Source organism: Anomaloglossus baeobatrachus, chromosome 1, assembly GCF_048569485.1.
Source record: "Anomaloglossus baeobatrachus isolate aAnoBae1 chromosome 1, aAnoBae1.hap1, whole genome shotgun sequence".
Taxonomy (NCBI): Eukaryota; Metazoa; Chordata; class Amphibia; order Anura; family Aromobatidae; genus Anomaloglossus; species Anomaloglossus baeobatrachus.
The window spans coordinates 499,000,132-499,025,561 of record NC_134353.1 but is presented as its reverse complement, the minus strand read 5'-3'; the positions used below and the strand labels follow the sequence as shown (position 1 = coordinate 499,025,561).

The following is a 25,430-nucleotide window of genomic DNA, read 5'->3' as shown; positions in this document are numbered from 1 at the left end:
CCAGACAGATATTTTTAGTGGGGAAAGCTTCTGTTGACAATCAGGTGAATAGTGCTGCATGCAATACACAAATGTCCACTAGAGCAAAGTAGCATTTTTATTTAATTTTCTTTGTCGCTCCTTTGGGAGACCCAGACAATTGGGTGTATAGCTTCTGCCTCCGGAAGCCACACAAAGTATTACACTTTAAAAAGTGTAACCCCTCCCCTCTGCCTATACACCCTCCCGTGGATCACGGGCTCCTCAGTTTTATGCTTTGTGTGGAAGGAGGCACACATCCACTCATGCATTCTCATATTAGTTATGTCGGTTGGAAGAAAAGAGGGCCCCCACGGGGCCCCCGGCATGTTCCCTTCTCACCCCACTACGTCGGCGGTGTTGTTAAGGTTGAAGTACCCATTGCGGGTACAAAGGCCGGAGCCTCATACCGTCTCCTTCACCATCCCTTAGCGGCTCTGGGAGAAGTGGGATCCTGAACGGTCATCCATTTGCTGGGACCGTGCTCCCTCCGCAGCCCCTGTGGGAATCTGCCGGACCGGAGTCTATTCAACCTCAGGGACCGGGCCCTGCAACTCTAAGGTACTCTGTGTCCCCATTGGGGACTGTGCAGGAGCGCACCTTCTTCCCGGACGCTGCGGCAGCTGCTGAATTGAGAAGACCGGCGGACTTCCGCGCCGACCGTGCCTGCTTGTCGGGCGCGGTCTCAAATTTAGTCCCCGGCTTCATCACGGCCTAGCCGCATAAATCCCGCCCCCGGGCCTGCCTGTCAGGGGTAAGGGCGGGACTGCCGACCTGACGTCGGATGTGAGGGCTGGAGCATCCTGCATGTTTCCTCCCCCCTCACTGATTACTGTGGGGACCCCAGATTCCCGCACTTTCCTGGCGCCGCCCACGGCTCCACTCCTCCCCTGAGAGCTCCGGCAGCCATTTTTTGGGCATTCTGTCGGTGGAGGATTCTCAGGAACAGCTCTGCAGCTCCGGGGGACCTAAGGCTGGGAATCTGGAGGCACACACTCCGCTTGTTAGTGGTCGGTAAGCCACACCGGTCACCCGGTGCTGGTCCCCCCCTAGGGTGCCGGAATAGATACGTATTTATATATATATTTCTGTTCGGTCGGGCTGTATACCCTTTTTTGCCCATATACCCTCAGTGATCATTCTCCTAGGAGACAACAGCATGTCGTCCACAAGGAGCAAAGCTGTTAAGGCACAGGGTTTTTTTGCGGCCTGTACCTCTTGTGGGGCTATGTTACCTGCGGGTTCCACCTACCCTCACTGTGAGCAATGCTCGACCCCTGTTTCACTTGCTCAGCCGGAGCCTCGGTCACTAGTGGGCCCCTCGGCTCATGTAGACCCCCCTGCTCCCCCTGTCCAGGCGGCAGGGACAGAGTTCGCCTCTTTTGCTGAAAAACTCTGAGTCACTTTCACAATCCATGGCTCAGTCTATGGACAAATGGTCTGCCAAGCTGCTAGAAGCTTTGCAGTCCAGACCGGTCCTTACACAGGCCCCGGCCCCTGTTGGATCGTCGCCTCCAGGCCCCTCTCGGTCCGAGCCGCAGCGCGCTCCCAGGTTGGGCCCTAGGTCCCACGCGGAGGACTCCTGCCAGGACCACAGTCCTAGACAGGCTAAGCGGGCTCGCTGGGAATCTTCCCCGACTTCTTCACGCTGCTCGGGTTCCCAGCTTAAGGACTCTCTGGCGGACGTCGCAGCTCAGGGTTCTGACCCTGACGTCGCCCTTAACCTTGATACACCTGAGGGGGACGCATTAGTGAATGATCTTATCTCGTCCATCAACCAGGTGTTGGATCTCTCTCCCCCCGCCTCCTACTGTGGAGGAGTCGGCGTCTCAGCAGGAGAAACACCAGTTTCGGTTCCCCAAACGTACACGTAGTGCGTTCTTCGATCACTCTAACTTCAGAGACGCTGTCCAGAAGCCCAGAGCGGTTCCGGACAAGCGCTTTACTAAGCGCCTCACTGACACGCGTTACCCCTTCCCCTCTGAAGTCGTTAAGGGTTGGGCTCAATGTCCCAAGGTGGATCCTCCAGTCTCTAGATTGGCGGCTAGATCTGTGGTATCGGTTGCAGATGGCTCATCGCTAAAGGATGCCACTGACAGGCAGATAGAGCTCCTGGTGAAGTCCATCTATGAGGCCACGGGCGCGTCTTTTGCCCCGGCCTTTGCAGCCGTGTGGGCACTCCAAGCTATCTCAGCTTGTCTGGCTGAGATTAATGCTGTCACACGTAATTCTGCTCCGCAAGTTACGTCTTTGACTTCTCAAGCGTCAGCTTTTTCTTCCTACGCCATGAACGCAGTCCTAGACTCTGCTAGCCGTACAACTGTGGCATCCGCTAACTCTGTGGCAGTCCGCAGGGCCATGTGGCTGCGCGAATGGAAGGCAGACTCTGCCTCCAAGAGGTTCTTAACCGGTTTGCCGTTTTCTGGCGAACGCTTGTTTGGCGAACGATTGGATGAGATTATTAAGGAATCCAAGGGAAAGGACTCCTCCTTACCCCAGTCCAAACCAAAGAGACCTCAGCAACGGAAAATACAATCGAGGTTTCGGTCCTTTCGTCCCTCCGCCAAGCCCCAATCCTCTTGGTCCAGCAGGCAGGAGAAAGGCCAGAGGAACTCCTATGCGTGGCGGTCCAAGTCACGCCCCCAAAAGGCCGCAGGAGGCACTGCCTCCAAGGCGGCCTCCTCATGACTCTCGGCATCCCCTAACCGCATCCTCGGTCGGTGGCAGGCTCTCCCGCTTTGGCGACGCCTGGTGGCCACATGTTCAAGACCGATGGGTGAGAGACATTCTGTCTCACGGTTACAGGATAGAGTTCAGCTCCCGTCCTGCGGCTCGTTTCTTCAGAACCTCTCCGCCCCCCGGTCAGGCCGACGCACTTTTTCAGGCAGTGGACGCTCTGAAGACAGAGGGCGTTGTGACCCCCGTTCCCCTTCAGGAACGTGGTCGCGGCTTTTACTCCAACTTGTTCGTGGTGCCAAAAAAGGACGGATCATTCCGTCCCGTTCTGGACCTCAAGCTGCTCAACAGACACGTGAGAACCAGACGGTTTCGGATGGAATCTCTCCGCTCGGTCATCGCCTCGATGTCACAAGGAGACTTCCTAGCATCGATCGACATCAAAGATGCTTATCTCCACGTGCCGATCGCACCCGAACATCAACGCTTCTTGCGTTTCGCCATCGGGGACGAACACCTTCAGTTCGTGGCATTGCCTTTCGGCCTGGCGACAGCCCCACGGGTTTTCACCAAAGTCATGGCATCCGTCGTGGCGGTCCTACACTCTCGGGGCCACTCTGTGATTCCCTACCTAGACGATCTCCTAGTCAGGGCCCCTTCTCGGGTGGCGTGTCAACACAGCCTTACCGTCGCTCTGACGACTCTCCAGCAGTTCGGGTGGATCCTCAACTTCCCGAAATCCAAGTTGACACCGACCCAATCACTGACTTACCTCGGGATGGAGTTTCATACTCACTCAGCGGTAGTCAAGCTACCGCGGGACAAACAGCTTTCTCTGCAGGCAGGGGTGCAATTACTTCTTCGGAGTCAGTCACACCCCTTAAGGCGCCTCATGCACTTCCTGGGGAAGATGGTGGCAGCAATGGAGGCAGTGCCATTCGCGCAATTCCATCTACGGCCGCTCCAATGGGACATTCTCCGCAAATGGGACAGGAGGTCGGCTTCCCTCGACAGGAACGTCTCTCTTTCCCTTGCAACCAAGATGTCACTTCAGTGGTGCCTCCTTCCCAATTCTCTATCGCAGGGAAAATCCTTCCTACCCCCAACCTGGGCTGTGGTCACCACGGACGCGAGCCTGTCAGGGTGGGGAGCGGTTTTTCTCCACCACAGGGCTCAGGGAACCTGGACTCCGATAGAGTCTTCCCTTCAGATCAATGTTCTGGAGATAAGGGCAGTGTATCTAGCCCTATTGGCTTTTCATCGGTGGCTGGAGGGCAGGCAGATCCGTATCCAGTCGAACAACGCCACTGCCGTCGCATACATCAACCACCAAGGCGGCACTCGCAGTCTTCAAGCCTTCCAGGAAGTCCGGCGGATTCTGCAGTGGGTGGAAGCCACAGCCTCCACCATCTCCGCAGTTCACATCCCGGGCGTAGAAAACTGGGAAGCAGATTTTCTCAGTCGTCAGGGCATGGATGCGGGGGAATGGTCTCTGCACCCAGAAGTGTTTCGAGAGATCTGTCGCCGCTGGGGAACGCCGGACGTCGATCTCATGGCGTCACGGCACAACAACAAAGTCCCGGCATTCATGGCACGGTCTGAGGATCACAGAGCTCTGGCGGCGGACGCGTTAGTTCAGGGCTGGTCGCAGTTTCGACTGCCTTATGTGTTTCCTCCTCTGGCGATGCTGCCCAGAGTGTTACGCAAGATCAGGTCCGACTGCCGTCGCGCCATTCTCGTCGCTCCAGACTGGCCGAGGTGGTCGTGGTACCCGGATCTGTGGCATCTCACGGTGGGTCAGCCGTGGGCGCTTCCAGACCGCCCAGACTTGCTGTCACAAGGGCCATTTTTCCATCTGAATTCTGTGGCCCTCAACCTGACTGTGTGGCCATTGAGTCCTGGCTCTTAGCGTCTTCAGGGTTATCTCAGGATGTCATTGCCACTATGAGACAGGCCAGGAAGCCAACGTCCGCCAAGATCTATTACAGGTCTTAGCAAATCTTCTTATTCTGGTGCTCTGATAACGGTTTTCCCCCATGGCCGTTTGCCTTACCCACTTTTCTTTCATTCCTCCAATCCGGAATGGACAAGGGTTTGTCACTCTGCTCTCTCAAGGGCCAAGTATCGGCGCTCTCCGTATTTTTTCAAAAGCGTCTAGCCAGCCTTCCGCAGGTCCGCACGTTCCTGCAGGGAGTTTGCCACATAGTCCCACCTTACAAGCGTCTGCTGGAACCCTGGGATCTTAACAGGGTGCTAACGGCTCTTCAGAAACCACCTTTCGAGCCGCTGCGGGATGTCTCTTTATCACGTCTTTCGCAAAAGGTGGCCTTTCTAGTGGCAGTTACATCACTCCGGAGAGTGTCTGAGCTTGCAGCGCTGTCATGCAAAGCCCCACTTCCTGGTGTTTCACCAGGATAAGGTGGTTCTGCGTCCGGTTCCGGAATTTCTCCCTAAGGTGGTATCTCCTTTTCATCTCAATCAGGATATCTCCTTGCCTTCATTCTGCCCTAATCCAATTCACCAATGTGAAAAGGATTTGCACTCTTTGGATCTGGTGAGAGCACTCCGGCTCTACGTGTCTTGCACGGCGCCCCTGCGTCGTTCAGATGCGCTCTTTGTCCTTGTCGCTGGCCAGCGTAAGGGTTCGCAGGCTTCCAAGTCAACCTTGGCTCGGTGGATCAAGGAACCGATTCTCGAAGCCTACCGTTCTTCTGGCCTTCCGCTTCCTTCAGGGCTGAAAGCCCATTCTACCAGAGCCGTGGGTGCGTCCTGGGCATTGCGGCACCGGGCTACGGCTCAGCAGGTGTGTCAGGCAGCGACGTGGTCTAGTCTGCACACTTTCACGAAACACTATCAAGTGCATACCTATGCTTCGGCAGACGCCAGTCTAATTAGGCGAGTCCTTCAGGCGGCGGTTGCCCACCTGTAAGAGGAGGGCCGTTTCGGCTCTTTTTATTGAGGTATTCTTTTACCCACCCAGGGACTGCTCTTGGACGTCCCAATTTTCTGGGTCTCCCAATGGAGCGACAAACAAGGGAATTTTGTTTACTTACCGTAAATTCCTTTTCTTCTAGCTCCTATTGGGAGACCCAGCACCCGCCCCTGTGCCCTTCGGGCTGGTTGTTCTTTTGTGTACACATGTTGTTCATGTTGAATTGTTCTTTTGGTTCATGGTTCAGTTCTCCGAACATCCTTCGGATTGAATTTACCCTAGACCAATTCATAAGTCTTCTCCTTCCTGCTTTTGCACCAAAACTGAGGAGCCCGTGATCCACGGGAGGGTGTATAGACAGAGGGGAGGGGTTACACTTTTTAAAGTGTAATACTTTGTGTGGCCTCCGGAGGCAGAAGCTATACACCCAATTGTCTGGGTCTCCCAATAGGAGCTAGAAGAAAAGGAATTTACGGTAAGTAAACAAAATTCCCTTCTTTTCATTTATTTTTGTTGTAGTCGTTCTCCACTCAGTACGCCCAGAGCAGGGGACCACCCTCTTTTGTATCCATATTTCTGAATACAGCAAATAACTTCACTTTTTGATGCCCGCTTTACCAATGAATGTTATCATTTTACTGGTATACCAATGTACTTCCATGAATTTTACGGAGATGGTTTCTTTTGTTAAAGGGTTATTCCCATCTCTAAGATCCCATCTCATTATGTAGTAAGTGTAATAATTAAAAATTTTAGCAAATCTTTCCAATTAGAAATATAGTATAGGATCACCGGCTTCTGGAGTGAAGTGGAGGTTCTGATAGGCAACAGGATCCTTAGGTAAACTCCTAAATAAGGTGATTTCTATCTATTGAATGTACTCCCAATGTCCCTTGGCAAGTTTGAAAATAAATTGTGTTATCCATATTTTGACGGCAGCTAAATGTTTGATATCAATATATTGGAAGAGAATGGCCCCTCCCTCTGTTTCGGACCTATATGCCTGCGTAAAGGACATTAGAGTTATGGAACGGCTGACAGCATTGCTCCACGGTACAATGGACCCCTTGGGATGCTCATATGGACACGTATGAGATCTGATGGGACGCGTGGGGTGCCATAGGGGATCTTGTAGTCAGGCATTGGAGGCTGTGAGACCGCTATGCTTCCAAGGACTGTCTATTCTTTACCGACATGGTCCCCAATCGAGCCTATATATAGATTATCTTGATGTACATAACTCTGATGCTATGCTTCCCTATACATACCTGAATAGTATTTCCTTTTTGTCTGTATTTTGTTATAATGTTAAATACAAAATTTCAAAAATAAAAAGTAAAAAAAAAAATGTATGGTTCTTCTGAAAAGCTATGTCACTTGCCTTATGTGCATGGTCATGCATATAAGAACAGTTAGCTGCTAGTGGTTCTAACCATGGATACCTACGCTACTGCCATGCCTGCACATAAAATAAGTGATGTAGCCTATCAGGACAACTATACTACATTTCTAATTGGAGGTATTTGCTAATATTCTTACACCTACTACATATTGGGATAGAATCTTCCACATGGGAAAGCCCCTTTAATATACAGTACATGTCTGGCTGACTATGAAGTCATAGAACTTTTTCTTCTTCCAGGTGTGTAGTATGCATGTGTGATTTTGAGTCGAGGCAACTTCTAAGAGTCTTACCGTGCAACCATGAATTCCATGCCAAGTGTGTCGATAAGTGGCTCAAGGTGAGATATTGTCATTAAAAACGCCTTACGCTGTAGCTAAGCGAGTGTGCTCTTCAGTGCTTTTACTATTGTTATATTTTTTTCTTTTTATGAGAGAGAGAGATATAGATATAGGTGTGTGTGTGTATGTATGTATGTATGTATGTATGTATGTATGTGTATATATAAAATATATTTTTACTTAATCACTTTCTTGTTTTCTCTAGGCAAACCGTACCTGCCCTATATGTCGAGCTGATGCTTCAGAAGTGCATCGCGATTCAGAATGACCAGTCTGAGAGCACAAGTCCAGCTCGGGTGTTCCTAGTCACGTGTGTTTGTGTATTCTTAAAAATACACATGCACAACAACCATCCATTGAACTTAACCCGTCTGGCTTCCAGCCTCTTCTTTACACAAAAGGGTCGATGGACCTCTTTTTGCACTGTGTGATTTAATCAATTATAAAGCTTCTAATTAGTCTTCACAATTATGGGATTGTTATATTAACCGTGTGATTGGGACTCCAAAGATTATTATTTTTTATATTCCTTAGCTTATTTTGTGTGTGCACTAACATTCCCTGGTTTTCGTGTGATCATTCCGAGTGGTTTTTGCTGCAAGATTACATGGATGTGATCTTTTAGCATGTGCTTTTATATTTAAATGGGAAAAAAACAAAAAAATACAAAAAACCCAAGATACAGTGGTAGCTCCAAACAATTTAGCAATCTACCTTATTATAGAGCCTTCAGATACTGTGAGAGCGGACGGATGGAATGTAAGACTGTGTGGTAGTGGCCATTTTTGCTTTGTATGTTTGCTTGTGTCGAGCACAAGAGCGTATGTATGGTTGAGAACATATATACCAGCATGTACTGAGAACGTATGTGTGTAGTATTACTTATGCTGCAATGTGTAATCTTGTGTGTTATTTAAACAGTACTAGTACTGTACACTGGTTTATTTTCTTGTGTTTGCAGTTGCACACTGAATGCTAAGGGTGTAGCAATCTATAGGCATTTCATACCCTTTCCTTATTTTTATTTTTTTCCCCACGTACCTTTCGTCCATACGACCTTACCACTTCTAGTGCTTACCGCGTTTTGCATATTTTTGTGCCACTGCAGGGATAAAAAGCGATGTATTTTTTAACTAGAATGCCGGATTGTATACATGAATTCATCACCTATAGTAAGCCATGTATTTTTCACTATGTCTAAAATCACATGTCTGCATTTCTGTTCTAGTGATTGCATCTTTTGTATACGTAAAACCACAAAAGGTAACAATTCAGACCCCCAAAAGATTAACTATTCAGTAGTAATTTTGAGGTTTCAGTGGTCTCTCTTCATAAATCACTTCTATATACCATACCCTAGCCTGGTGCTGATTTAAGGTCCAAAACTCATGCCCTGCCCCTGAACCTCTACAGTGGCAAAAACCTTCTACAAAATACCTATGTTTTTTTGTATTGTGGTTCTTTTTTTGTTTTGTTTTTTTTTTTCCCTAGAAAGTTGCTTGGAAGGCTTTGGCCGCTACTTATATCGTTGGAGAAATTTTTGGATGTTACCATAACACAGCATCGCCATTTTTTTTTTTTTTTCTCTAAAGTGGGCCACTGCTCCTTTTGCAGATCCACTCCTTATTGAAATGCTGTGGATGGAAGCGCTGCAGTTCTTGGCCGTGGACACTAGACAACTTCCGGTCACCACCAGTAACAGCTGAGCTGCAGGGATGCATAGAGTCTCACCACCAGCAATTCTATATTCTATCCTATTCTATTCATATCCCAATATATGCCAGCAATATAAAAGTAGTGGCCAAGCCCTGTTAAGGCTCATTTTTGATGATGCATTTTAGCATCCATACTTATGATTGTGAGTTTGACCTAAATTAACACCTTTTTACTGTCTAAGCCATTAGACCAACGGTCTGACACTTCTTACGTCAGTCTGCAACTGGCCTTAGGGTAAGGTAATTTTAAAGTCCAGTAATGGTAACTATATATTTCTTTCTAAATTATTTTGGCTTTCAGGAGAACTGTATATATATGAAGTGGGTTTTTATTTTGTCCAATATATAGTATGTTCTAGCCAGGTCACCACCTAATGGACTCTAGTTGATGCCCTGCTATCACGGTTTCCCACGTCCCCGTATTCATTAGGTTATAGAGCCTGTAGGTAAGATATACCATTGTGTATCTCAACTGGTTAGGAACCAAAATCTGATGCTAATCATGGACGATCACCTATTGAAATATATACATATATATGTATGTATAAAGGTGCTGTAAGAAATGAGTGCATGGTCACAATAATAGTTTCCTCTAGCCTCATTGCCAGATACTAATAACACTGCATTGTTTAATCATTCTTTTTGTATATGGTCAACAAAGTTAATCAATGTTTTCGATTTATAAAATTAATTTATGGAGTAACCAAAGGACATTTATTTTAGACTTTTTTTTTTTTTTTTTTTACAGTTACATCACCAATCAAATAGTGGCACACTTATCATCCAAACCTCCGCAAATAATTTTTTTTTTTTTGTTTTTTTTTTTTATGTTGTAAAAGTCAGTTATAAATCAATTTACTGGCACATGAGCAGTAAAATAAAACAAAAACGCACCCATAGTTTTGTTTTGTTTTTTTTTTTTTAATCATTTTTTTTTTTTGCCCTATTGGATTTGATCGAAATCACGGCACGCTCCACTGGACACTGGATTCTCCACTATAAACATTTTGTGGTCGTGGCCGTGGTGCTTCTTTGATGCCCGGATTTACTTGCACAAAATGAATGGGCAAAAAGAACAACATTTGGAATGGTTTGTAGCATAGACACATTTTGTGGTTGGTCACTTTTTTTTTGTTTCTCTGCAAATTCTACTTTAAATGTGTTTTTTTTTGGGTTTTTTTTTCCCCCTTTGGTTGCAATAGCACAAGCAGCACAAATCTTAATCTTGCTGTATTATGCTGCCAGTCCCAGCTTTAAGTTGTGTGTGTGCGCGTCCTAACTAGTGATGCATGTCTGACCCTCGTACACGTCACGGTTCTGTGTGTCAAGACAGTGTTATTCCATGCTGCTTGTCTTTTTTATCCGAGCTTGTGGTTCAGTGGACTAAAACAAAAGCACAATTTGCCTGTGGTTTTTAAACAATGTTGCCTCCATTATCCAAAAGTAAAAATTGACACCATTTTTAAAAAAAAAAAAAAAAAAAATAATGTAAAAATATTAAAAAAAAAATCTGTAAACTCCAGACTATTATCAAACCAAATGGACAAACCTATCATCCTAAATCACCCTTTGCGTAAACTAACCAGCTACTGGATGTTGTGTCCCATTTTTCGTAACCTTCTGAAATCATGTAATTGCAGACGTTGTATACCACACTCCTCTTATAGTGCTACAAATACTTTTTATATACTGCGGAAATTTTTTACCTGTATAGACTTAATAACACTACTACACTCCATATTCACTTTATTAAAGCATGCAAGCATCGCACTTTTTCTAGCTTAGACTGAGATAAATGCAAAAATGAAAAAAAAAAAAAGTCTAGGGTACACATTTAATATGTAATATTCTGTTTACTTTCTGGCACAATGCAATATACTGTTTGTTTTTTTTTTTATATAATTTTTTTTTTTTTTTTTAACCACAAATTCTTCTAAGAGCAGGGTTGTTTTTCTTTTAGATGCACTCTGGAGGCTGGTACTTCTGGAATGTTATTGGAATATAATTTTTTTTTTTTTTTTTGCATGGGTCTCTTGGCAGACATATGCTGACTTGCTTCCTGTGGTTAATGTATTGAATAGACCTATATCTATAAAAAGCACACATGCATGTGTTCTGAACCAGCTCGGACTGACTACCAAGTTCCCTTTTTTCTTTTAATATTCACTAAAGACCAACATGTCCAGGAGCCAGAGGAGGTTTCTCAGCTGTTACTGCCATATATTCTAGATCTGATGCCTCTAGCCCTAGCTTGCAGTAGTGCCTGACCTGCACATGAATTAATACATACTCGTATGTTGGTTGTCATCTTCCACTCTTTTTACCTTTTTTATCAACTGTTGGCTTCAGCACCTGATATTTTGTTTGCCTTTCATTTTGCATGAAATCTTTGCTTTTTTAAGTTTAATGTCTTATGAGTGGTTATCAAGGCCTGTAAATGTTTAGGGTTTTGTTACTCATTTTGTTTCCTCGTGGTCTTTTTTTTTTTTTTTTTAATCATGCTTTGCCACTGTTACAGTATTTTTTATTCTCCCCTTCCCCATGAAATGTTTTGAACCTAATAATCTTTTAGGCCTTACAGGAAAGGAGCCTTTTGCCTGTTCTCCCCTCTTGGTACACTTACAGTTACCTCATTTTGCTATTTATGTGTTTTTTCAGATTTGCCAATGAAAGCTTATGAATTTTATTGGATTCATATTTTTCTTTAAATCGTTCTCTATCGTATCATTTAACATGACATGTAGTTTTAAATGTATTATAAATATCTGTAACCAAATCATTTGAAGGCTTGATACATTTTTAACAAAATTTGTACATTTTTTATGAGAGTTACTAGTAATGCTTTACTAAGTAGTGCAATGATTTATTTTTTATTTTTTTTTATTTTTTTTTTTTTTTTTTACCCCCTGTGTCCAATTTTGGAGTTGAGAGAGGGTTGTTCAGTAATAAATGTATGATGTACACTTATGACTGATTTTGTTTGCTTCTATGTTTAATATATTTAAAACTGACTAGTTATGGGTTGTTTTGTTTTTTGTTCGTTTTGTGTCTTGCAGTATAATGTCCACTACAATACAGATTAAAAAAAATCTGAAATAAACCTATGCTAAGAAACAATTTTCACATCATGTAATCAGTAGTGTTGAGTGAGCACTACTATGCTCAGGTGCTCAATATTCTTTAAGAGCAGTTAGATGCTCGGATGGGCATGACTCGAGTACCCGAGTATAAGGAAATCAATGGGGAACTCTTAGCATTTTCCAGGAAATCTTCCTAAAAAATGTTAGAGTACCTGTTGCCTTTCATTATACTAAAGTATCACCCATCCAAGCATCCCACTATTCTTAACGAATATGTAACATGGCAGTGCTCGGTCATGACTAGTAATCAGTGCTGACCAATGGGAGGTAGTGCTGACAGCAGGAAATGCTATGGTGCTTCAATACATGGTTGTTATATAGATACACAAAGTGAGGGTGTCAATTCATAGTAATTGTAGCAGTTCCTGCATTTGTCTACATAATTTGGTAAACAGTAGACCATGCAGCAGGATGAACTCCAGCATATGATGTTATTCTGAATATACTGGTTATTTGGCCTCTCTCACTTCTCACCAGTCTTGGTTCTTCTGTCCACACTCGTATTCTAAGGCTGTGCGCGCACTTTGCATCGAGGTAGTTGCAGTTCAAAAAGCATTCTCTGGCAGAAAGGACAATGCTTTTGGCTTTACAAATGCATGTAAAACGCAAAGAAAGTAGCCTATACGCACCTTGCGGTTTTCATGAGTTTTTAGTGCTTTTCCAGTGCTTTTAGAAACGCTGCAGTTTTGTATTAAATTGAATGGATGGGAAATGTAGCCAAAATGGCAAAAACAATTGACATGCTGCTTCTTTAAACGCTGAGTTTTTGCCCAAATTTATGCAAATTAAACGCAGCGTTTTGAACAGCAAAGTGCGCACAAGAAAGCTCAATGTCCCATTGACTTTGCTTGAAAAGCATAACGCAAGCATTTTGGCATGAAAACGCTGCATTGGAAAAAGCAGGTAAAAAAGAAAAGTGCACGCACAGCCTTACTGTTACCTAGCTCAGTCCTCCCACTGATTGTCTCGACATACACTGTTGTCCACCTCAGGACTATGAAAACCCTCAACTTCCATCTGGGGAACAAAAAGATCTTTCACTTGTAGCTTGTGTCACAAGGTCACGGTCAGTGGGATATTATAGGAGGAATAATCCACTGTGTGTATGTTCAAAACCAGAATACCCTGCACATTTATTATACTTGTAAGATCTAAAGATTTTTCCTTTTATTTATCCATCAATATTGCCATATGAGGGCTTGTTTTTTTGCAGGACAAGATACACTTGCTCTGTCGGCTCTTACAGGAAATACGTCATTGGCGTGTCGGGGGTCATCACGTGACCCCCAAGCTACCATGACAACCATAGGCTCCCCATGATCACATCACGGGGCCACCAATGGCGGTGAACAGCGCGATTCCCACTGTGGCCATTTAAATCGTGCTGTCACATTTTTACAGCACGATAGAAGTGGCAAGCAGACGTGGGTGGATTGCAGAACCACCCACACCTGTTGGCCCCACCTATCTGCTGATCACTGCCACCTCACTGCAGCAGCCGGCAGTGATTACCACAACATGACCAATGCTGTACCAGTACGTTATTGGTTGTGATGGGGTTAAATTAAAGGTATTCCCATCTCCCAAGATCTTCCAATATGTAGTAGGTGTAAAAATAATTGCATATACCTACATTTATAAATGTACAGGGTGGGCCATAAGTATGTGTACACCCTGATAAAGAGTAAAGTTGAATTCAAAATGATGGCTTTGCAGATGGCTGCCATGGGAATCACCCGTCCTCAAATGTTTTGCCCTCCCATGTACTAATATGCCACTATTGGTAAGGTGATATCAGCAACCACTTCCATTTTATCAGGGTGTATTCATACTAATTGCCCACCCAGGGTGTATCCATACTTATGGCCCACTCAGTTGTATAGTTCCCTTGATATAGTCATGTCTCTTACTTCATGTGCAGGGCATTTTAGCTTAGGTATCCATAGTTACAACCACTCATCTAGTGACAGCTAGTTGCTCGTGGTTGTAACCATGGATAGCTAAGCTGCAATGTCCTGTACTTGGAGTAAGAGACATGGCTATATCAGGAGAAATATGCTATATTTTGTAATTGAAGGTATTTGCTAATCTTATTATATTTACTACATATTGGGATAGGATCTTTGATTTGGGAATACCCATTTTACGGGGCCCAAGCAGTGATAAAAGGCAAAATAATAGGTCTGCAAGGATAAAATTGTTTGAAAAGTAAGAGGTGATTTTTATATACTTTTGATATCTGAACTCGGTAAAAATTTTGAAAAATTGTATGTGTTTTTTTTTTTTTATTTTAACACTGACTCTATGGCTTCCAAAAGAATAGAATTCTAAAAATAATTCCTTACATACTTTTCTCAAGACTGGGTTCTCTAGTGTATTGTAGTAATGTTGCTGGGCTGATGGTAAAAATTTAAAGAGTACAATGTGAGCTAGTGGAGACTATAGCTTTAAAAAAAAAAAAAAAGTTTGAATGCAATGCTATTGCATAATGGCAACAACTATGCTTCAGTGTCTGTAGGGCATTAAGTGCACTTGAAGGAAAGCTAGCTACGATGATCAAGGATACTGAATACTAGAAGTCTCAGAAATTTCGAGCTCCCCCCTGAATTCCCGAAAGAGGGTCAAATGACCCTTAGTTTCTAGTTCGTTCTATTCAGAATAAAAGACGGTGATTATAGGATGCTAGCTAAAATCCTTCAGGTCATTCAACCTGTCTCTGGGTTCCAAAGGTAGAAATGTTAAATGACCCCCTCTCTGGGACTTCTACTGTTAATATATGGTGATCTGAAAGTTCTCTTTGCTCCTTGAGCAGGAAGGAGGGTAGACAAGGTATCAATGCTGGGATAGGACTCATCCCTGGAGCCTAAAAAATTGGGCAATGAGAACATTGTTGCAGAAAGTTTAGTTGACCCTACAAAAGTTCTCCTGTCATCACTCCACATTTAGCTAGGACTGAAGTAGTTTGTGAATGCTCTATCAAAAGAGACTTTTAAGCATCTGTGTACCAAGTTTCAGTGACTGTCAGAAACAAAATTGAAGGAAGGCATTTTTGTGGGTCTGGTTATTCAAAAACGCATGAAGGACGACGTGTTTAAAAAAAAAAAAAAAAAAAGTTGTTGCGTCGAGGTCTTGGGATTCTTTTAAAGAAGTTGTGAAGAAATATCTAGGTAACCAGAAAGATGCAAAATTTAAGTCCATGTTGGAGAACATTATGAAACATTTCAAACCCTTGAGTTGTCAGATGACTGAAGTTGCATTTTTCCCATTCAGACTACTTTCCTGAAAACCTTGGTGTTGTAAGCAAAGAGAGATATTTCATCAGGATATCAAGCACATGGAATTATGATACAAAAGGTAGATGAAACGTGAACATGACGGCGAGATACTGCTGGATGCCTCACAGAAGAGAGTTCTTCTGTAAAAGAAAAGGTATCGAGAAGCTTTGAAGAGAAAAAGAAAAGACGCAAGAATTGATTTACAATAAAGCTTCAGAATGACTTTTCAATACATTTTTTATATATAATTGTGTACATTTTTGGCTACAATAAAAAATTTCTACAAATAACACGGCAAAGATGGATTATATGGATTTTAATAAGGTTCCAGCCGTTGGTCTACTGATTGGCCCAAGCCATTAGCCAGTCATCAGGACCTTCATAAAAAAGGTTGTTCATTACTCGGACAACTCCTTCTCAAGCAGTATGTTTCCCCTTTGTAAAATAATAACACATACTCGCCTCTGGCACCGGTGTCGTTCCAGCATTGTCAGCAATGCCTATTCTGGGGTTAGCTTGACAATATGTCACATTATTCTCCTTTGAAGAACTCCGACAGCATTCCTTGTTCTTTACTCTGAAGATAATTCTTAATGACATTGGCTGTGTGCTTAGGGTCGTTTTCCTGCTGCAGAATAAATTTGCAGCCAATCCGAAACCTTCTGATGGTAATATATGATGGGATAAGTATCTGGCTGTATTTCTGAACATTGAGGACACCAAGTAACGTTGAGGGCCTTAAACGGAGTGGTTGGCCAAGAAAAGTTGATGCAGCAGGTGAAAAACATTATGCTTTCTTTTCAAATTGGATGCTGTCTAGAGGTGCTGTCTGCTCAGAACTGCCACCAGGCAGTTGAATCCAGCTACGCCAGTTTAGTGTTCAAAGAAATCTGTTTTAGAAGTGATCTTCTCAGAAGTAATAAGATAAAAAAAAATCACAAAAATCTACCCTTCACCATAACATCACCATATACAGAGAGAGAATATCCACCTCCTGGAACAGGAAGCCTACAGAATAAAGAGACTCTGTGTATGCCTCAATGTGGTTTCATGTTCCTGGAAGAGGAGACCGATGGCCCTGTAGGGGTGAAGAAGAATATATCTGATCAGATATCCTCAGGCAAGCAAGAGGGATATTAGGTCTGGGCTAGCAATACGCTGTAATCCGGGCTGTTTCTTCCCGCTGGTCAGGCAATGAAGTCATCTTTGTGCCAGCAGGCTTCTTCTGGGTTTGGAAGATAGGGTTGGCTGGGACGCGCCTGGCCAACTGCATCTGGGGTCGAAGGTCGAATCAGCGGTGACAGCATGTTTATTGAGGCGCGCTGTGTAACAGCGCATAAATACAGGCACCAACCTCTGTATTTAAAGGCATGGCCTCGGAGCAGTATGAAGTAGCACAGCATGTTGATGTGGGTGTGATCTGCAAGATATATATGTCCATAATGTTGGCCGCTTCTGGATTCGGAAGCCATGTCCGATTTTAAAAAAAAAAAAAAAAAAAGGTACAAGTGCAATAAATTAGAATATCATCAAGTAAATTAATCTCAGTAATTAAATACAAAAAGAGAAACACCTCTCTTATATGGTCATTACAAACAGAGTGATCCATTTTAAGTGTTTTATTTCTGTTAATGATAATTATGGCTCACAGCCAATGAAAATCCAAAAGACATTATCTCAGAAAATCTGAATATTACATAAGACCAACTGAAAAAAATGATTTAAACTTAGAAATGTTGGCCTACTGATAAGTATGTACAGTAAATGCACTCAATACTTGGTCAGGGCTCCTCTTGCATGAATTACTGCATCAATGTGGTGTAGCATGGAGGCGATCAGCCTGTAGCACTGCTGAGGTGTTATGGAAGCCCAAGTTGCTTTGCTAGCAGCCTTCAGGTCATCTGCATTGTTGAGTCTGGTGTCTCTCATCTTCCTCTTGACAATACACCATAGATTCTCAATGGAGTTTAGGTCAAGCGAGTTTGCTGGCCAATCAAACACAGTGATACTGTGGTTATTAAACCAGATATTGGTACTTTTGGCAGTGTGTACAGGTGCCAAGTCCTGCTGGAAAATGAAAACTTCAATCTCCAAAAAGCTTGTCAGCAGGGGGAAGCATGAAGTGCACTAAAATTTCCTGGTAGACGGCTGTGCTAACTTTGGTCTTGATAAAACACAGTGGACCTACACCAGCAGATGACATGGCTCCCCAAACCATCACAGATTGTGGAAACCTCACACTAGACATTAAGTAGCTCGGATTGTGGCCTCTCCACTCTTCTCCAGACTCTGGTACCTTGATTTCCAAATGAAATATAAAATTTATTTTCTGAAAACACATTAAACCACTGAGCAACAGTCTAGTTCTTTTTCTCCTTGGCCCAGTTAAGACACTTCTGGCATTGTCTATTGGTCATGAGTGGCTTGATGCAAGGAATGCGACATTTGTAGCCCATGTCCTGGTTACGTTTGTGTGTGGTGGCTCTTGAAGCACTGACTCCAACAGCAGTCCACTACCTTGTGAATCTCCCCCAAATTTTTGAATGGCCTTTTCTTAACAATCCTATCAAGGCTGCAGTTATCCTGGTTGCTAGTGCACCTTTTTCTACCACATCTTTTTCTTCCACTCAACTTTCCATTAATTTACTTGGATACAGTACTTTGTGAACCAGCCAGACTTTTGGGTTTTTATTGGCTGTAAGCCATAATCATTAACAGAACTAAACACTTGTAGATCACTGTTTGTGATGACTCTATATAATGTTTCCCATTTTGTATTGCATTATTGAAATAAATTAACTTCTTGATGATCTAATTTATTGAGATGCACTTGTATGCTAAATTTTGTTTTTTGATGTTTTTTTTCAAATACAATGACTGATTCTTATGTTTACTTATGCTCTGGTTTGAAAAAGCATGTATTTTTAACTAATATGTATGGATTTTGAACTTGAACTTGCGTACAAGCAAGATGAACAAAAAAAATCTTAATTGTAGCCAAAAACGTACACAATATAATATAAAGTTATTAAACATTCATTCTGCATGTGTACTGGAAATTAATTCTTGCTACTTTTAGTTTTCTCTTCCAAGCTTCTCTTGATCCCTTTTCTCTTATAAAAGGTCTGTGGATCTCTGTGAAACCTCCAGCAGTAACCCTCCATGTTTGCATCCATCTATCCTTTGTATTGTCATTACATCTCCTTGACATGACTAAATCTTTCTCCTTGCTCTTTGCTAAAAGCACCAAAGTTTTAAGGAAAGTTTTTCCAATGGGAATGTAAAAAATGGAACTTCACATTCATCAGACAACCCAAGACTTAGAAAATTTCAGCATGTTTTCCATGATGGACTTCAATTTTTTTTTTATCTTTGTTGCTACCAAGAAATTCCAAATCCCAAGCTCTTTTCTCAACAACTTTCATTGTTTCAAACACGTCCTTAATGAATTTACGAATATCCGGTCCCACAAAAAATGCTAGCGGTCCGGGTATATAATTTCCTTCTTATTTTTAAGGTTTAATCCCTGCACGTTGCATGTCCATATCCGTTATCATGATTTTGCAGTTCCATCCAGATCATAGGCACCAAAATGAAAGCTTTTTCTTCCCTTTTAGATTAATGTTGTTGTAGTTCTACTCAAAAAGAACACTCTACAGGTGGAGCACACAAGTTTTCCTGATCACCTAGTTTAACACCAAAGTAAATATAATATACATTATTATATATTACAATATACTGTATATTAATTTCTTCACTAGAAAACAACTGCAAAAGTTGCCCAGTGAGTTATGACTCACTATTGTAGCCATTTCGATCATGTTAGAAACCAGCTTAATTTACCACAACCACTAAATACTGAAAGGAATCGTGGTAAGCACACTACCACACTTCTATGCACTCTAAGAAACTCTGCCTTTGCTCCCCATAACAACTAATCACAACTCCGTTTTCAGTTCTTTATACTTCCGAGGTAAAAGGAAAGATATGCTATGGACACCACCACATTCTTTGGAAGCTGGGTTAAGAAAATCTTTACTGCGCAGCAGCAAATTGCTGCGTGGCGTCCATTTGTTTCTAAACAATCAAATGACCCCAAAAGTATCCACCAAAGGTCACACAAATGAAAGTATTGTGCAAGAAAAGGCCTATGGAGTCAGTGTTTGTGAAAAAAAAACTACTTGGTGGAATTTTTTCGATTTTTTTTTTTTTTTTTTTTTTATATTTCTTTCAATACCATAAAAATATCACCTCTACTTTTCTTTGTTATATGATACACTGACTGTCATGAATCTCAAAAAACAAGCACAAGGATAGAAGAAACTCAAGTACTATTAACAACAAAAAAACAAAACCAAGGGACATTGGAACTGGAGGTTCCGAGACTTAGAAAAACACGCACTAATCAGGGTACCAACATAAGACATAAACATTTTTTTACACCACTGTGTGTTAAACAAAAAGAAAAGATTCCCAAAGAACACATGTAAATGTAAGAACTCAAAATTGCCATTTAAAGGCCAAAAAGTTAAAAATGGAAAGGATCCACAATGAAACTACCATACAAATTTTCAACCAAAATCAATTCGCAAAACCAGAAGGAGAAGTTTCAGTGGTCACTCAAAATAAGAGATAGTACCACCACCCCATGGTTATAATAAATGGATATATAGCTGATTCAGGGATTGATATACCACCAATTCACACACAAACGAATCAGAGAACAAATTGTAAAAGGTAAATCTTTATTGAAACCAAAGTAAAAGATAAAACAAGGGGTGTAATTACAAGACAGGTGGCGTACCTGAGCGGTGAAGGAAATAGCATAGTGTCCGGTTGATAAACAATGAAGCTCAATACAGCCTCAGGGAAAACACCCAATACACAGGAATCAGTCAGAATATGTAACCCCGTGGTGGGTGAAAAAACCAGACTGACATATATATAAAAAGACAAGTATGAAACCGGAGATCACCTTACTCACCGCTGATATGACGCTAGGTCCCGCTTACGCACCTTTCGGCGTTAGCCTTCATCAGGGGGGCGTGGCGTGGCGTCATATCGACAGAATGAGTCCATAAATACAGCGTCCCAGCCAATCGGAACATCCCATATGGCACATGCGCATTGTACATACCAATGTAGCGCACAGACAGGGAAGCGCGTCATCGCTACGGAGGGCACGAGAGTCAACTCCCATGAGTCACCACACCACGTGAACAGATCACGTGGCGCGTGTGACGTAAGTAGGTCCGGCCCTAAACTCTCGTAGCGATATAGATACGCCCCCAGTCTGTGCACCACACGGAGACAGCGCATGTGCACTGGCCCGAGAGGAAAGGAACGCCGATCTACAGGTATGAAAGACCTTTTTAATGTGTCATAAGGTAAGATAAATACATAACGTTTACACTGATCCATAATTAACTCATGAGAAATACTTATTACTATAGAAATATCAAACCACTACGGATCTCCAAAGAGATTTTACATATTAACAATCAATCAGTATACATACAGTTGTAAATAAATACATATACTTATGCATGCATGCAACATACAATATCCACAGCCAAGAAAGAGGAATCGTATATATAAAATATAAAATTATCCATCCAATAAATGCATCAATACAAAAGTGAAAAGTGCATATTATATGAAATAAATATAAATATATTACAATTATCAATGTTTAAAAATATGTAAAATTGTGTAGATTCTGTGAACATTAGGAATAGATGAGGACAATAAAAATTAATAAATATGATATAATTGATATATATATATATATATATATATAAAACAAAAATATCAATATATATAAAAAGATTATCACAAGATATATATAAGCATGTATCAAAAATGTCTATGTGAAAAAATATATGTATAATATAATGTGTAAAAGGGGATTTGCAAGAGTGGTGTAAATTACCAGGATAGTCCATTATTCAAAAACAAAGGGGAATATCCATAAAATAAGTGTGAGTGTGTTGAAGTGACACATAGATTAAGAAGGGGGACATATGAAGTGGGGACATAAAAAATGTATTATATTAAATTTAATGAGTGTGACCTACAACTATGTGTGATGATGATACCGTGAAAAAATAAGGTGAGTGCGTGCGGTATAGTATTGCATACATCTTCTCAATTAAATAAGGGGATGCCTCCACAAATAATATATAGATAAAAAATATATAAAGATATATTATTAAAAAATCTTCTTGGCTACGATCCGATGCAAATCATTTCTTCATGGTTTAAAGAAGACATCAGGAGACTTGTAGTTGCACAGAAACACTATATACGTATATATCATCTATAATAAAAAACAAGATATTAAAATCAACACATAAAAGAACAATTAAAACATACATTAAAAAGTCAGGTAGAAATATATAATATAATGTTATTTTCTGCCAAAATATGACTCAGATCAGAATGATAAGGTGCAATATATACTCATAAGGGATAAAACCACACAAAGGTTCAAAAAGTTACCAGAGATTTATAAAAATGGTGCAAAACTAAGGTTTTCATTAAGGCCCTTAGGGTATACTGTGTCCAGAGTCCAAATCCAACGACTCTCACACTGTGATAGTTTCTTAGCCACACTACCGCCTCGTGAATTAGTGACAATATGGTCAATCCGCGGACCTGCAGCAATGTTGAATCACATTGATGGTACTTTCTAAAATGTTTAGGAATGGTTTTCAGTGATTCAACATCTTTTGCGGCTGCAATAATGTCACGAACATGTTCTCTGATGCGAATTTTTAGGGCGCGGGTGGTAAGGTTCACATACATTTTTCCACATGGGCAAGTGGCATAATACACCACTGCAACAGTAGTACAGGTAATATGGTGTGTAATAGTGTACGTTGTAGTACCACTAGAGTCCGAAAAGTGTGTGGCGTGCTCAATGTTTGGGCACGCCAAACATCGTCCACATGGTGCACAGCCCCAATTAGGACGAGTAGCAGAGTTAAACAGTGGTTTCTTCAATGGTTGGTAGTGGCTGAATACCAGCGTATCCCTCAAGTTTTTACTGCGTCTTGCTCTGACGCTCACATATGGTGACAAATATTGTCTCAATGTAGAATCCGACAGGAGGATAGGCCAGTATTTTTCCATGCTCTTTTTCATTATGTTCCACTGTGAGTGAAAAGTCGTTATAAAGCGGACTTGTTCTTTCTCACGCTTGACTGGCTTCTTATACAGTACTGATTGTCTATCACTACCAATTGCTCTAGAATATGCCATATTCACATTTCTCTTGCTGTAACCCCGTTCCAAAAATCTCTTCATCACATCTGCTTGTTTAAGGAAATCAGAATTGGTAGAACATACTCGCCTTAAACGAAGAAATTGTCCCATGGGGATACTTCTGAACATCTGGCTCGGGTGCGATGATGTAGCGTGAAGTAATGAATTTACCGCCTTTTGTTTCCTGGAGGGTTCTCTTGGTTCTTGTGTATCTTTGGCAAGAAGTATATGGTGGGTATCACTGGATCAATAACGTTCAATGCCTGCGAAAGTTCTTTACTGATTTGTCCAAGGGCAACTGCCTTCTCTAACATTCCTGTTAGATGTTTCTATCTCTCCCACTGTGTGTTCCTGTGCCAAGTCTTCAAGGATCCTAAGTGATTCCTGTTCAGTATCCGAAGCAAGCAGATGTGATGAAGAGGAGATTTTTGGAACGGGGTTGCAGCAAGAGAAATGTGAATATGGCATATTCTAGAGTAATTGGTAGTGATAGACAATCAGTACTGTATAAGAAGCCAGTCAAGCGTGAGAAAGAACAAGTCCGCTTTATAACGACTTTTCACTCACAGTGGAACATAATGAAAAAGAGCATGGAAAAATACTGGCCTATCCTGTCGGATTCTACATTGAGACAATATTTGTCACCATATGTGAGCGTTACAGCAAAACGCAGTAAAAACTTGAGGGATACGCTGGTATTCAGCCACTACCAACCATTGAAGAAACCACTGTTTAACTCTGCTACTCGTCCTAATTGGGGCTGTGCACCATGTGGACGATGTGTGGTGTGCCCAAACATTGAGCACGCTACACACTTTTCGGACTCTAGTGGTACTACAACGTACACTATTACACACCATGTTACCTGTACTACTGTTGCAGTGGTGTATTATGCCACTTGCCCATGTGGAAAAATTTATGTGGGACTTACCACCCGCGCCCTAAAAGTTCGCATCAGAGAACATGTTCATGACATCATTGCAGCCGCAAAAGAAGAAGATGTTGAATCACTGAAAACCATTCCTAAACATTTTAGAAAGTACCATCAATGTGATTCAACATTGCTGCAGGTCCGCGGATTGACCATATTGTCACTAATTCACGAGGCGGTAGTGTGGCTAAGAAACTATCACAGTGTGAGAGTCGTTGGATTTGGACTCTGGACACAGTATACCCTAAGGGCCTTAATGAAAACCTTAGTTTTGCACCATTTTTATGAATCTCTGGTAACTTTTTGAGCCTTTGTGTGGTTTTATCCCTTATGAGTATATATTGCACCTTATCATTCTGATCTGAGTCATATTTTGGCAGAAAATAACATTATATTATATATTTCTACCTGACTTTTTAATGTATGGTTTAATTGTTCTTTTATGTGTTGATTTTAATATCTTGTTTTTTATTTTTTTATTATAGATCATATATATACGTATATAGTGTTTCTGTGCAACTACAAGTCTCCTGATGTCTTCTTTAAACCATGAAGAAATTATTTGCATCGGATCGTAGCCAAGAAGATTTTTTAATAATATATCTTTATATATTTTTTATCTATATATTATTTGTGGAGGCATCCCCTTATTTCATTGAGAGGATGTATGCAATACTATACCGCACGCACTCACCTTATTTTTTCACGGTATCATCATCACACATTATAGTTGTAGGTCACACTCACATTAAATTTAATACAATACATTTTTTATGTCCCAACTTCATATGTCTTCCTTCTTAATCTATTCGTCACTTCAACACACTTACACTTATTTTATGGATATTCCCCTTTGTTTTTGAATAATGGACTATCCTGGTAATTTACACCACTCTTGCAAATCCCCTTTTACACATTATATTATACATATATTTTTTGACATAGACATTTTTGATACATGCTTATATATATCTTGTGATAATTTTTTTAAATATATTGATAATAATTTTTTTTAATAAATATATATATATATATATATATACAGTTAGGTCCAGAAATATTTGGACAGTGACACAAGTTTTGTTATTTTAGCTGTTTACAAAAACATGTTCAGAAATACAATTATATATATAATATGGGCTGAAAGTGCACACTCCCAGCTGCAATATGAGAGTTTTCACATCCAAATCGGAGAAAGGGTTTAGGAATCATAGCTCTGTAAGGCATAGCCTCCTCTTTTTCAAGGGACCAAAAGTAATTGGACAAGGGACTCTAAGGGCCGCAATTAACTCTGAAGGCGTCTCCCTCGTTAACCTGTAATCAATGAAGTAGTTAAAAGGTCTGGGGTTGATTACAGGTGTGTGGTTTTGCATTTGGAAGCTGTTGCTGTGACCAGACAACATGCGGTCTAAGGAACTCTCAATTAAGGTCAAGCAGAACATCCTGAGGCTGAAAAAAAAGAAAAAATCCATCAGAGAGATAGCAGACATGCTTGGAGTAGCAAAATCAACAGTCGGGTACATTCTGAGAAAAGAGGAATTGACTGGTGAGCTTGGGAACTCAAAAAGGCCTGGGCGTCCACGGATGACAACAGTGGTGGATGATCGCCGCATACTTTCTTTGGTGAAGAAGAACCCGTTCACAACATCAACTGAAGTCCAGAACACTCTCAGTGAAGTAGGTGTATCTGTCTCTAAGTCAACTGTAAAGAGAAGACTCCATGAAAGTAAATAC

At 41.7% G+C, this 25,430-nt stretch overlaps 1 protein-coding gene across 3 annotated transcripts in view; it reads left to right on the top strand.

The window, feature by feature from the left end:
• The window catches only part of RNF38 (ring finger protein 38), a 441,940-nt gene extending 429,830 nt beyond the window's left edge, over positions 1-12,110 (top strand). For all 3 annotated transcript variants that reach the window (XM_075315739.1, XM_075315731.1, XM_075315749.1), the window contains 2 exons: positions 7,269-7,368; positions 7,575-12,110. In XM_075315739.1, coding sequence (XP_075171854.1) covers positions 7,269-7,368; positions 7,575-7,637 — 163 coding nt within the window. In that variant the 3' untranslated portion in view covers positions 7,638-12,110. The remainder of the gene's footprint in view (positions 1-7,268; positions 7,369-7,574) is intronic.
• Positions 12,111-25,430: the final 13,320 nt, after the last annotated feature.